General features: G+C 41.6%; 1 protein-coding gene across 1 annotated transcript in view; it reads left to right on the plus strand.

Annotated features, from left to right (window-relative positions):
• The first annotated feature begins 8 nt into the window (after window positions 1-8).
• The window catches only part of tet1 (tet methylcytosine dioxygenase 1), a 48552-nt gene continuing 36500 nt past the window's right edge, over window positions 9-12060 (plus strand). Inside the window, exons 1-2 of the mRNA XM_042325284.1 lie at window positions 9-288; window positions 1250-3877. Of these exons, the coding sequence (XP_042181218.1) occupies window positions 1415-3877 (2463 nt within the window). The 5' untranslated portion in view covers window positions 9-288; window positions 1250-1414. The remainder of the gene's footprint in view (window positions 289-1249; window positions 3878-12060) is intronic.

Genomic DNA, 12060 nt, shown 5'->3' on the forward strand with positions numbered 1-12060 from the left:
GACTCGAGACCATAGGTTGCATCTGGGAGAGGAGGGAGAGAGGGCTGCCCTGAAGGGATTGACACAAGAAGGATTTACGCTTTAAATTGTGTTGTATCCAGTATGGCTACATGCATGTTTTACACTATCAAAAGCCGCTTGATATAAACAGTATTGCTAGATTGTGTCAATGTATCAGTGTGGTAAAGAAGAACCAGACATATTTTCCGAGGGAAACCAATACAATGAACGTCAGTGTCTAACAGGGGTGGAGTATTATTAGCGATTCAGACAGTGCAACTGTCTCTGGTATGTAAAATATTTGAGCTGCCTTTTAAAGACAACGTGTAAATAAAATCCACATCAACATCACGTAATTAGGCTATGTTCTTGGTGACATTCACGAATAGCTTAGTCAGCCATCCAATGCCACGAGTGTCAAATACTCGATATTGTTCGGACATTCGGTCAACTGCAAGAAAATCTACTCGATGTGGCAATGTTGCAAGCTGGTTACAACATTGTCATTACGCTTCCGTCCGAAATTCGTGCGGAAAAGAACTAGCCAGCGAGCCAGGTTCGGTGCCGTGTAGCAACCTATAAAGAGCTTCCTTCACCTCTGCGTTTTAACTCTTAAAGGACGTAGCTTAAATAGAAAATAAATACCACCGCCAGGCGGAAGTAGGATCTTTAGCATATATATTGATGAATAATAAAAGCTATATATATTGCAATTAACTATTTATTTATAGGAAATTGTGTAATCTCTTACATGTGTTTACTTCACGGATAATTGCTTTGACAAGGTGTTGTAGGTTGTGAACTTGTGACGGTGTGTTTCTAGCCAAAACCAAAAATGGACTCTATTTGGCATGGCAGACCCGCGCCTTTCCTTCTGTTAGGAAGTGAGTGGGTTCACAAGGCCTGTTTATTGAAAATTATAAATTAAAAGTGAAATACATGGCTAGTAACTCGACAAGCTAACTAACTAACCCGTATTGTCACACCTGATACCTCATACATTTTCTATTTGAATAGTCACACACTTAATTCCCTAATGCAACAACATGCAATTTAAGATTTCCAAACATTTGCTACAAATTATACAATTTGGAGCTTTTGTACAAAGTACATTAAAAAAACGAAAACGTGCATGTTTTATTCAGGAAATAAAAAAAGTTATGTTGTCAATCAAACATGGACTTGCAGGCACTAGAGGTCGAACCAATTATTTTAACATATTTTTATTTTCTTTGTCAATTTCCTCCAGGTACTTGTACGGCTTTTTCAACATGGTGGGAAAATAACTCTGAATTTTGGTGTCTAAAAAAATTTAGGAAGAGAGAGAAAAAAGTGAAAGTTGGAGCAGGGCTAACAACCATTCACCTGGTTCCCATGCCGACTGCCCCATCTCCGCCCTCTCATATCATCCACTATGCCTCCTACCCCCAAACCCCCTAAGAGACAATCCCCACCACTGACAAGGAATGGCTGCAAGGTGATACCCACAACAACCGCCATCTCCACCGCCAAGAGACTGAACTCCAGCAAGCCCAGAGGAAAAGCCTTTGAGAGTCCACAGCCAACTTCAGAGCCACCCCGAAGATCCACAACCAGGACCCAGGCCCAGCCGGCCAGAAGCCCAGGGAGGAGTGGGGTTGGTAGGCTTGGCGGTCAAGGTCCGGGGGCATCCCCTGGTAGGGTTAACCATGCCCCTGTGGGTATAACAGGATCAGTGAGGCTAAGGAGCTGGGGTAATCCTCTGCTCCAGCATGGTGTGGGAGAGGACCCCCCTGGGCGCAGGATATCCTTAAGGGACATGGGGGGCGCCAAGCAGTTTCCTCCCCTGGCAATAAAGCCTAGAACAGTAGGGAAGACAGCAAGGGGGAGGGGGGTGAGGGGAGTGGTGTGTCAGAGAGGGAGCAAGAGCAGGATTGAGCAAGGATCTGAGGAGTCTGACACTGTTAGTATAGACCCAAGTGAGATTAACCAAGGGAATAATGTAGTTGGCCATGTTGGTAAGGACAAACCTCCTAACCTGAGGACTGAACTTGATGAAACTACCTGTGTTGACCAGCAGGAGCTGGGAGTCGGCCATGCTAGTGAGGGCAAACCTCGTATCCTGAGGACTGGTGATTTGGCTAGTGATGACAAACAGGAAGAGTTAGTTGCCCGTAATGGTGAAACGGTTGGGACTGACTCATACGATAAGCCTGTCAGCCATAGTGGTGAGGGCAACCACTATGAGCTCGATGAGCACACCAGTGTTGACCAACAACAGGAAAAGCTAATCAATAATATTGCTGAGGGCAATTCTTTCAACCTGAACCATGAGCTTGGTAACTCTACCAGTGATGACCGGCAGGAAGAGTCAGTTGGCCCTAAATGTGAAGACAACGCCAAGATTAACCTCGGAGCTGAGCAGATTGAGATGGAGCAAAGAGAGAGAAATACCCATGCAGGAGAGCAGAGAGGAGGGGAGAGTTTGGAGAAGGAAGGAGCGGAAACGGTGAAGCAGGAATATGAGAGAGATGAAGAAAAGAAGGAAGCAGACGGTAAGCAGAGAGTGGAGAGAGTCAAGGTGAATGAGACGGAGGAAAAAAAAGAGAAAAACGAGAGACAGAAGGAGGGAGAGGTTATCAGCAGACCTTCAGACACAAGCACCATTATGTCTGTCGCTCAGCCCCAAAAGCCTATTCCACAGGATGACGCGTTGATGATGCAATCACCTGTCCATGCCTCACCTGTCTCTGAACCAGCTACCTCAGATCTGACATCACCCCCTCTCCTTCATCTGCCCTCTCCGTCTCACCCCACAGTGTCACATGGTATGAACGTTCTGAACAAAGGTGTTAAACCAATCCAACTTACCCAAACTGTTGAAATCCATAAACCTTTAAAAGGCCCAACTACTTGCCATGAGACATCACAGGCGAGCCCAATGCATCCAGTATCACTAAGTTTCTCAGTTGCCTTCCTTAGTGAACCCCACAAGCCCCTGTGTGTAACCCCAGCGAAACCAGCACCCTGTCAGAGCCTAGAGATCCCTATCTCTCTGGAGGCTAGACAACTTCTCAGACCAGTGGAAAAAGAGACCAAAGAGTCATCCAATCACAGTAACACAAAATATATGTCATCTTCATCATCTGCATCATCTTCGTCACACCTGAACACGAACGCGGAGGTCCCCACCACTCTGTCTCAATCAAACACCGATGTTAACATCACTGTGTCTGTACCAGACCTAAGTCCAGTGCCAAAGAACCACAACAACTACCCAGAAGAGCCACCATCATCATCATCACTCCCATACGTAAAGATCGACCTCTACACCACTGGATCTGCACCAGACAAAGACACCGTGTGTGTCTCTGTATCTGACCTAGGTTCTGTACCAAAGACTCACAACAAGAACAACCAAGACGAGCCACCACCATCATTCCCATACACAAACACTGGATCTGAACCAAACACAGACATTGCATCGGTCTCTGTATCTGATCTGGGTTCAGTGCCAAAGACCTCCTCCATCCCTAACCAGGAGAGTTCTACCTCCAAGTTCTCCTGCAGCTCAGAGAGCACCCAATCCTCCTACTCCTTTGACACAGAGTCAGAGCAAGGCCATGGGGCCCCTAGCCCCCCTGGACACCCTAGCCTGGGCTCGAGACCCCTGGAGGAGGGCACATCTCTGCCCCGACCCCCAGAAGTCAACCAGAGGAGGGAGAGGAAAAAGAGGAGTAGTTGTGGAGGGTGTGAGCCGTGCCTGAGAAAGATCAACTGTGGCCAGTGTAGCTGCTGTCTGAACCGCAGGACTGGACACCAGATCTGTAAGCTGAGGAAGTGTATGGAGCTGAGGAAGAGGAGGCCCATGTCACTGCTCGCACTAACATCTGCTCAGGTAAGGCTTCTCTAAGGTGTAGAATACACTTTAGGCTAAAACTGGAAAAGACTTTATAAACAACTTATAAACCTCATAACTATTTACTTATTTTTGTGATTCACTAACTTGTTTATAACTGTTATGAGCAGTTTAAAAGCAGAACTTCAAGTAAAATTGACAAAGACAATTTACTTTTCTTTAGAGAATACTGTACGTGCTGAAAAAGAAACATAGTTATGACACTAGTGCACATGACCCCAAAGCCACATAGAGTCTAAAGACAGCTTGTTATTGTCACTAATTCTTGAAGTTGTCATGGCCTGGTTGTCATGCCTTTAGCGATGCTATGGTATGGACTGACTGAGAGAATACGTGAGGCGTAGTCTGCTGGTCTGTGGCAGTTTTTGGTGTGTGTGTGTGTCTGCTCTAGGTTCTCTATAAGATATGGTTAAATGAAGTGGGAGCAGAGAGAGCATGTAAAGGGCTAAGGATCGAAAAAGGATGGAGAGTTGGAGAGGATAGAATGTACTGGATGGTGAGATTGCATTGATATACTATATGACAAATAAAGCGATACTGTGCTCGCAAATTGTGGGAACTGAAGGAGGTATTCCCGGGTCCCTGCGGCTGTCCTCCACCCACAAGGGCCAAAGAGACCACGGGCCAAGTAGAGGGTGGGCCGAAGCCTTAAAACATGATGAAGTTGATCGATCCGAGTGGAGGGGGGAGCTGATTTTTTGTATATGGCAGTAAACCATTATTATGATGACTATAACCTTTGTTGGCACCTTCTATTCTTGCACATATTCTCATGAAAAGTACATTGAGCTCCAAAAGTATTGGGACAGTGACACATTTGTTGTCGTTTTGGCTCTGTACTCCAGCACTTGGATTTGAAATTCAACAGTGACTATGAGGTTAAAGTGCAGACTCAGTATTTTCGTTCATATCGGGTAAACCGTTTAGAAATTAGAGCACTTTTTTGTACATAGTCACACTGTTTTAGGGAACCAAAAGTTACAGAGGCATACATTTCATGCCTCCCAAAAATGCTAACCTCCCCCTTTATTGTAATGGTGAGAGGTTAGATTGTCTTGGGGGTATGATATTTGTGCGTCTGTAACTAACTCTCACTCATCATTATTCATGATTCATTCACGGGTATCCATTATCACGGTAGCATCCACATTGGGGCGGCAGGGTAGCCTAGTGGTTAGAGCATTGGACTAGTAATCGGAAGGTTGCAAGTTCAAATCCCCGAGCTGACAAGGTACAAATCTGTCGTTCTACCCCTGAACAGGCAGTTAACCCACTGTTCCTAGGCTGTCATTGAAAATAAGAATTTGTTCTTAACTGACTTGCATAGTAAAATAAAGGTAAAAAATTAATGTAGAAGGGTTTGGAAACATATTCTATTCTTATTTACAATAAAAGTCACTCCAAAATGACACAATACATTATTTACCATTTCATTTCTATTTGGCACGAAATAATCTGAAACTGCTTGGAATATGGGACCAAATACTTAACTTTTTACTACTTTAATACACATATAAGTGAATTATTCCCAATACTTTTGGTCCCCAAAAAGTGCTGTAATTTCTCAACGGTTCGCCCGATATGGATTTAAATACTCTCAAATTAAAGCTGACAGTCTGCACTTTAACCATTATATCATTATATCATTTCAAATCGAACGTGCTGGAGTACAGAGCCAAAACAAAAAACAAACAAATTCACTATCCCAATACTTTTGGAGCTCACTGTATAGCATACATTGTAATAAAATATGATCTAAAAACAGTTGTACAATGTGCCCTGCAATAAGATATTCAGAGTTTGAAGAGTTCTCGAATAGCAGCTGCCCAATACCATGGTGGACATGCTTAATGTTGGATGCATTGGAATATAAGGTATGGAAAATGATAAAGAGCCCGTAGGAATATAGATAAATGTTCAGTAAATGTGAGTATATTTAGGATGGTTTAAATTATTACATTTCCTACTAAGATAAAAGTTGATGGTGCAAAGATCTTGCCAATATGTTCATTATTCTATTAACCTCTATACCAGTGGTTCCCAAACTTTTTATAGTCCCGTACCCCTTCAAACATTCAACATCCAGCTGCGTCCCCCTCTAGCACCAGGGTCAGCGCACTCTCAAATGTTGTTTTTTGCCATCATTGTAAGCCTGCACACACACACACTATATAATAAATTTATTAAATATAAGAATGAGTGTGTTTTTGTCTCAACCCGGCTCATGGGAAGTGACAAAGAGCTCTTTTTGGACCAGGGCACAAATAATAATATAGTAATAATAAAAAATGTTGCTCCTTATTTAGCCATCTTACATATAAAACCTTATTTATTCATCAAACATTGTGAATAACTCACCACAGGTTAATGAGAAGGGTGTGCTTGAAGGATGCACATAACTCTGCAATGTTGGGTTGTAATTGGATAGAGTCTCAGTCTTAAATAATTTTCCACATACAGTCTGTGCCTGTGTTTAGTTTTCATGCTAGTGAAGGCTGAGAATCCACTCTCACATAGGTACGTGGTTGCAAAGGGCATCCGTGTCTTAACAGCACAATTAGCCAAGGCAAGAAACTCTGAGTGCAGCCCAATCCAGAAATCTGACAGTGGCTTCTGATTAAATAAAAATGTCACAGAACCGCTTGTTGCAATTTCGATGAGGCTCCCATGTTCAGATATCGGTAAGTGGACTGGAGGCAGGGCATGAAAGGGATAACAAATCCAGTTGTTTGTGTCATCCGTTTCGGGAAAGTACCTGCGTAATTGCGCACCCAGCTCACTCAGGTGCTTCGCTATATCACATTTGACATTGTCCGTAAGCTTGAGTTCATTTGCACACAAAAAATCATACAATGATGGAAAGACCTGTGTGTTGTCCTTGTTAATGCAGACAGAAAAGAGCTCCAACTTCTTAATCATAGCCTCAATTTTGTCCCACACATAAAATATAGTTGAGGAGAGTCCCTCTAATCCTAGATTCAGATCATTCAGGCGAGAAAAAACATCACCCAGATAGGCCAGTCGTGTCAGAAACTCATCATCAAGCAAGCAGTTAGACAAGTGAAAATGATGGTCAGTAAAGAAAACTTTAAGTTTGTCTCTCAATTTTTAAAAAACGTGTCTATACTTTGCCCCTTAATAACCAGCGCACTTCTGTATGTTGTAAAAGCTTTACATGGTCGCTGCCCATATCATTGCATAATGCAGAAAATACACGAGAGTTCAGGGGCCTTGCTTTAACAAAGTTAACCATTTTCACTGTAGTGTCCAAAACGTCTTTCAAGCTGTCAGGCATTCCCTTGGTAGCAGTATACCCAAGTGGCGTCGGGAGCAACTGCTTGCATGCGGGTTACCACTCCACTATGTCTCCATGTCTTCGCTTTTGCGCCATCAGTACAGATACCAACACACCTTGACCACCAAAATTTATTTGACGTCACAAAGCTGTCCAGTACTTTAAAAATATCCTCTCATGTTGTCCTGGTTTCCAGTGGTTTGCAGAAGAGGATGTCTTCCTTTATTGACCCCCCTCCCCCCCATAAACATAACGGACATACAGTTGAAGTCGGAAGCTTACTCACATTAAGGTTGGAGTCATTAAAACTCATTTTTCAACCACTCCACAAGTTTCTTGTTAACGAACTATAGTTTTGGCAAGTCGGTTAGGACATCTACTTTATGCATGACACACGTAATTTTCCCAACGATTGTTTACAGACAGATTATTTCACTTATAATTCACTGTATCACAATTCCGGTGGGTCAGAAGTTTACATACACTAAGTTGACTGTGCCTTTAAACAGCTTGGAAAATTCCAGAAAATTATGTCATGGCTTTAGAAGCTTCTGTTGGGCTAATTGACATCATTTGAGTCAATTGGAGGTGTACCTGTGGATGTATTTCAAGGCCTACCTTCAAACTCCTCTTTGCATGACATGCCTCTTTGCATGACATCATGGGAAAGTCAAAAGAAATCAGCCAAGACATTGTAGACCTTCACAAGTCTGGTTCATCCTTGGGAGCAAATGGGTCTTCCAAATGGACAATGACCCCAAGCATACTTCCAAAATTGTGGTAAAATGGCTTAAGGAAAACAAATTCAAGGTATTGGAGTGGCCATCACAAAGCCCTGACCTCAATCCTATCGAACATTTCTGGGCAGAACTGAAAAAGCATGTGTGAGCAAGGAGGCCTACAAACCTGACTCAGTTACACCAGTTCTCTCTGGAGGAATGGGCCAATATTCACCCAAATTATTGTGGGAAACTTGTGGAAGGCTACCCGAAACGTTTGACCCAAGTTAAACAATTTAAAGGCAAGGCTACCAAATACTAATTGAGTGCATGTAAACTTCTGTCCCACTGGGTATGTGATGAAAGAAATAAAGCTGAAATAAATAATTCTCTCTACTATTATTCTGACATTTTACATTCTTAAAATAAAGTGGTGATCCTAACTGACCCAAGACAGGGAATTTTTACTAGGATTAAATGTCAGGAATTGTGAAAAACTGAGTTTAATTGTATTTGGCTAAGGTGTATGTAAACTTCCGACTTCAACTGTATATCAGGAGCTGTGCCAGACACGCCACGTCTGTTGACTCATCCAGCTGTAACGCATATAATTCACTGGCTTTAATGCGAAGCAGTAATAGTTTAAAAACATCTCCTGCCATGTCACTGATGCGTCGTGAAACAGTGTTGTTTGATGAAGGCATTGTCTGTATACCTTTTCCCCCAGCATTGTACCAGCCATATCCGCAGCAGCAGGAAGAATGAAGTCTTCCATAGTGCCATGGGGCTTGCCTGTCTTAGACACTCGGTAGCTCACCATATAAGACGCTTCTAGCCCCTTCTTATTAATGGTATCTGTTGCTTTTATACATGTCTTACTATTCGAAAATCGTCTTTATTCTTGCTCAAAAAACTCCTGTGGCTTATTTTTCAAATTGTCATGTTTTGTTTCTAAATGTCTGCACAAGAGTGAAGGTTTCACGCTAGAGAGTAACGTGATTGGATGTTAATTATTTGACTAGGGTACCTGTATTTGACATTGTGTTGTTATTTCACTGAACACTAGATGGTTTAATTTTGTTTTTGGCAGTGAAACGAGGCTGCTCAGGCAAGAAAAAAAACTCACCCAAATTGTATAGCCCCGTTGGAAAAAATAAATAGTTTTTAATGTGAATCACATTTTTTTTGGCATACTACCAACGCTTTGGGAATACCTGCTCTATGGGATCGGTGTCCTCCCTGCGGGACAGTTGAGCTAACGTAGGCTAATGTGATTAGCATGAGGTTGTAAGTAACAATAATATTTCCCAGATCATAGACATATCTGATATGGGCAGAAAGCCCATAATCTGACTGCACTGTCCAATTTACAGTAGCTATTACAGTGAAATAATACCATGCTATTGTTTGAGGAGAGTGCACAATTATGAACTTGCAAATGTATCAATAACCAATTAGGCACATTTGGGCAGACTTGATACAACATTTTGAACATAAATGTGATGGTTCATTGGATCAGTCTAAAACTTTGCACACACACTCCTGCCGTCTAGTGGCCAAAACTTTAATTGCACCTAACCTGGAATAATACATTATGGCCTTTCTCTTGCATTTCAAAGATGGAATGTTCTCATATTCTCCTACATTAATTTCACATTTCCACACATTTCAAAGTGTTTCATTTGAAATGGTATCAAGAATATGCATATCCTTGCTTCAGGTCCTGAGCTACAGGCAATTAGATTTGAGTATGCCATTTTAGGCGAAAATTGAAGAAACGGGCCAGATCCTTTTTAACTGAGTGTGAGACATTTTTTTCAAAAATGTACATTTCATGCATATACTGTACATACAAACAAATAACTCCATATCAAATAGCATTTGTTGATTAGTGAGACAAATAGCAAAGGTGTCTCAGGCAGTATTTGTAGTATCTAAGTATAGTATAACCTACCAATCGATGTATGTCAAGTGCTGTGGAGGGCACAATCGTACAGTGTTGCACTACAGAAATGAGAGCTTTACCATCTATGCCAAAAGTCTGGGCCTCTGATGGAGACTGTATAACTGTCATCAACACATGCTTCAGTATTCCCCCTTCTCTCTAGGAGCATTTGTATCCCCAGGCCCCATAGGCGTATCGAAAGGATCCCACTCTGGTCACCAAGGTAGTTGACCGATGTAGAGAGAGACAAGTGCCTTAGCAGAATGCAATCTAAAGCTTTTGTGGTCCAGAGATGAGAACTGTACCACCTATGGCAAAAGCCTGGGCTCTTGACAGGGACAATATAATTATCCCCACTGCTTGTTACAATAGTAAAATAATCTGTTTGTCACCTGTTACACTGATTCTACATTTAATTTAGTCTTTGAGATGCTCAAACAAGCACGTCTATCTGTAGTTGGTGTTTTTCAACTCTAAAATGCACTAGACTGTTTAAGACGAAACCCACAAAGAAAATAAAACAGGCAAATGCAAATGTGTTCCCAATGTCCAAATAGTGACTGCAGTGCTAGTTCAAACTGGAGTAGGATGGTTCTCCTCACAGGTGAGTGAATCAGCCAATGCTTGGTGAATAGCACTTGGTTGCAGTGGTGTAAATTCCTTAAGTAAAAATACTTTAAAGTACTACATAAGTAGTTTTTTGGCGGTATCTGTACTTTACTTTACTATTTATATTTTTGACAACTTTCACTTTTACTCTACTATAGTCCTAAGGAAAATAATGTACTTTTTAGTCCTTACATTTTCCCTGACACCCGAAAGTACTCATTACATTTTGAATTCTTAGCAGGACAGGAAAATTGTCTAATTCACACACTTATCAACATCCCTGGTCATCTCTACTGCCTCTGATCTGGCAGACTCACTAAACACAAATGGGTCATTTGTAAATTATGTCTGACTGTTTAAGTGTGCCTCTGGCTATCCGTAAATGAATAAAAAACAAGAAAATCGTGTCGTCTGGTTTGCTGAAAAACTTCTTAGGGCTGCAATCCCGTTGAAGTGCAGGGCTCCAAATTCAAACAACAGAAATCTCATAATTAAAATTCCTCAAACATACATGTATCTTATACCATTTTAAAGGTAGTCTTGTTGTTAATCCCACCAAAGTGTCCAATTTGAAATAGGCTTTACAGCGAAAGCACCACAAACGATTATGTTAGGTCAGAGCCAAGCCACAGAAAAACACAGCCATTTTTCCAACCAAAGAGAGGAGTCAAAAAAGCACAAATAGAGATAAAATGAATCACTAACCTTTGATGATCTTCATCAGATGACACTAATAGGACTTCATGTTACACAATACATGTATGTTTTGTTCAATAAAGTGCATATTTATATAAAAAAATCTCAGTATACATTGGCGCGTTATGTTCACTAGTTCCAAAAACATCCGGTGATATTGCAGAGAGCCACTTCATTTTACAGAAATACTCATTATAAATGTCAATGAAAATGGAAATATAGATACACTTCTCCTTAATGTAACTGCTGTGTCAGATTTCAAAAAAGCTTTACGGAAAAAGCAAACCATGCAATAATCTGAGAACGGCGCTCAGAAAACAAATAGAGATATCCGCCATGTTGGAGTCAACAGAAATAACATTATAAATATTCACTTACCTTTGATGATCTTCATCAGAATGCACTCCCAGGAATCCCAGTTCCACATTAAATGTTTGATTTGTTCGATAATGTCCATCATTTTTGTCCAAAGAGCTACTTTTGTTAGCACGTTTGGCAAACAAGTCCAAAGTCATGAAGCGCGTTCCCTAGTTGCAGACGAAATGTAAAAAAAGTTCCGTTACTGTCCGTAGAAACATGTCAAACGATGTATGGAATCAATCTTTAGGATGTTTTTAACATAAAACTTCAATAATATTCCAACCGGAGAATTCCTTTGTCTTCAGAAAAGCAAAGGAACGCAGCTACCTCTCATGTGAAATGTGCGTGACCAGCGCGTGACTTCTGGCAGACCTCAGACTCTTTCCTCTCTCATTCGGGCCCACTTCAGAGTAGAATCCTCAAACAAGTTTCTAAAGAGGGTTGACATCCAGTGAAAGCCTTAGGAAGTGCAACATAACCAATATCCCACTGTGTATTCAATAGGGGCTGGGTTGAAAATTGACCAGCCTCAGATTTC

The sequence above is a fragment of the Oncorhynchus tshawytscha genome, linkage group LG01 (genome assembly GCF_018296145.1).
Source record: "Oncorhynchus tshawytscha isolate Ot180627B linkage group LG01, Otsh_v2.0, whole genome shotgun sequence".
In the NCBI taxonomy this organism is placed as follows: Eukaryota; Metazoa; Chordata; class Actinopteri; order Salmoniformes; family Salmonidae; genus Oncorhynchus; species Oncorhynchus tshawytscha.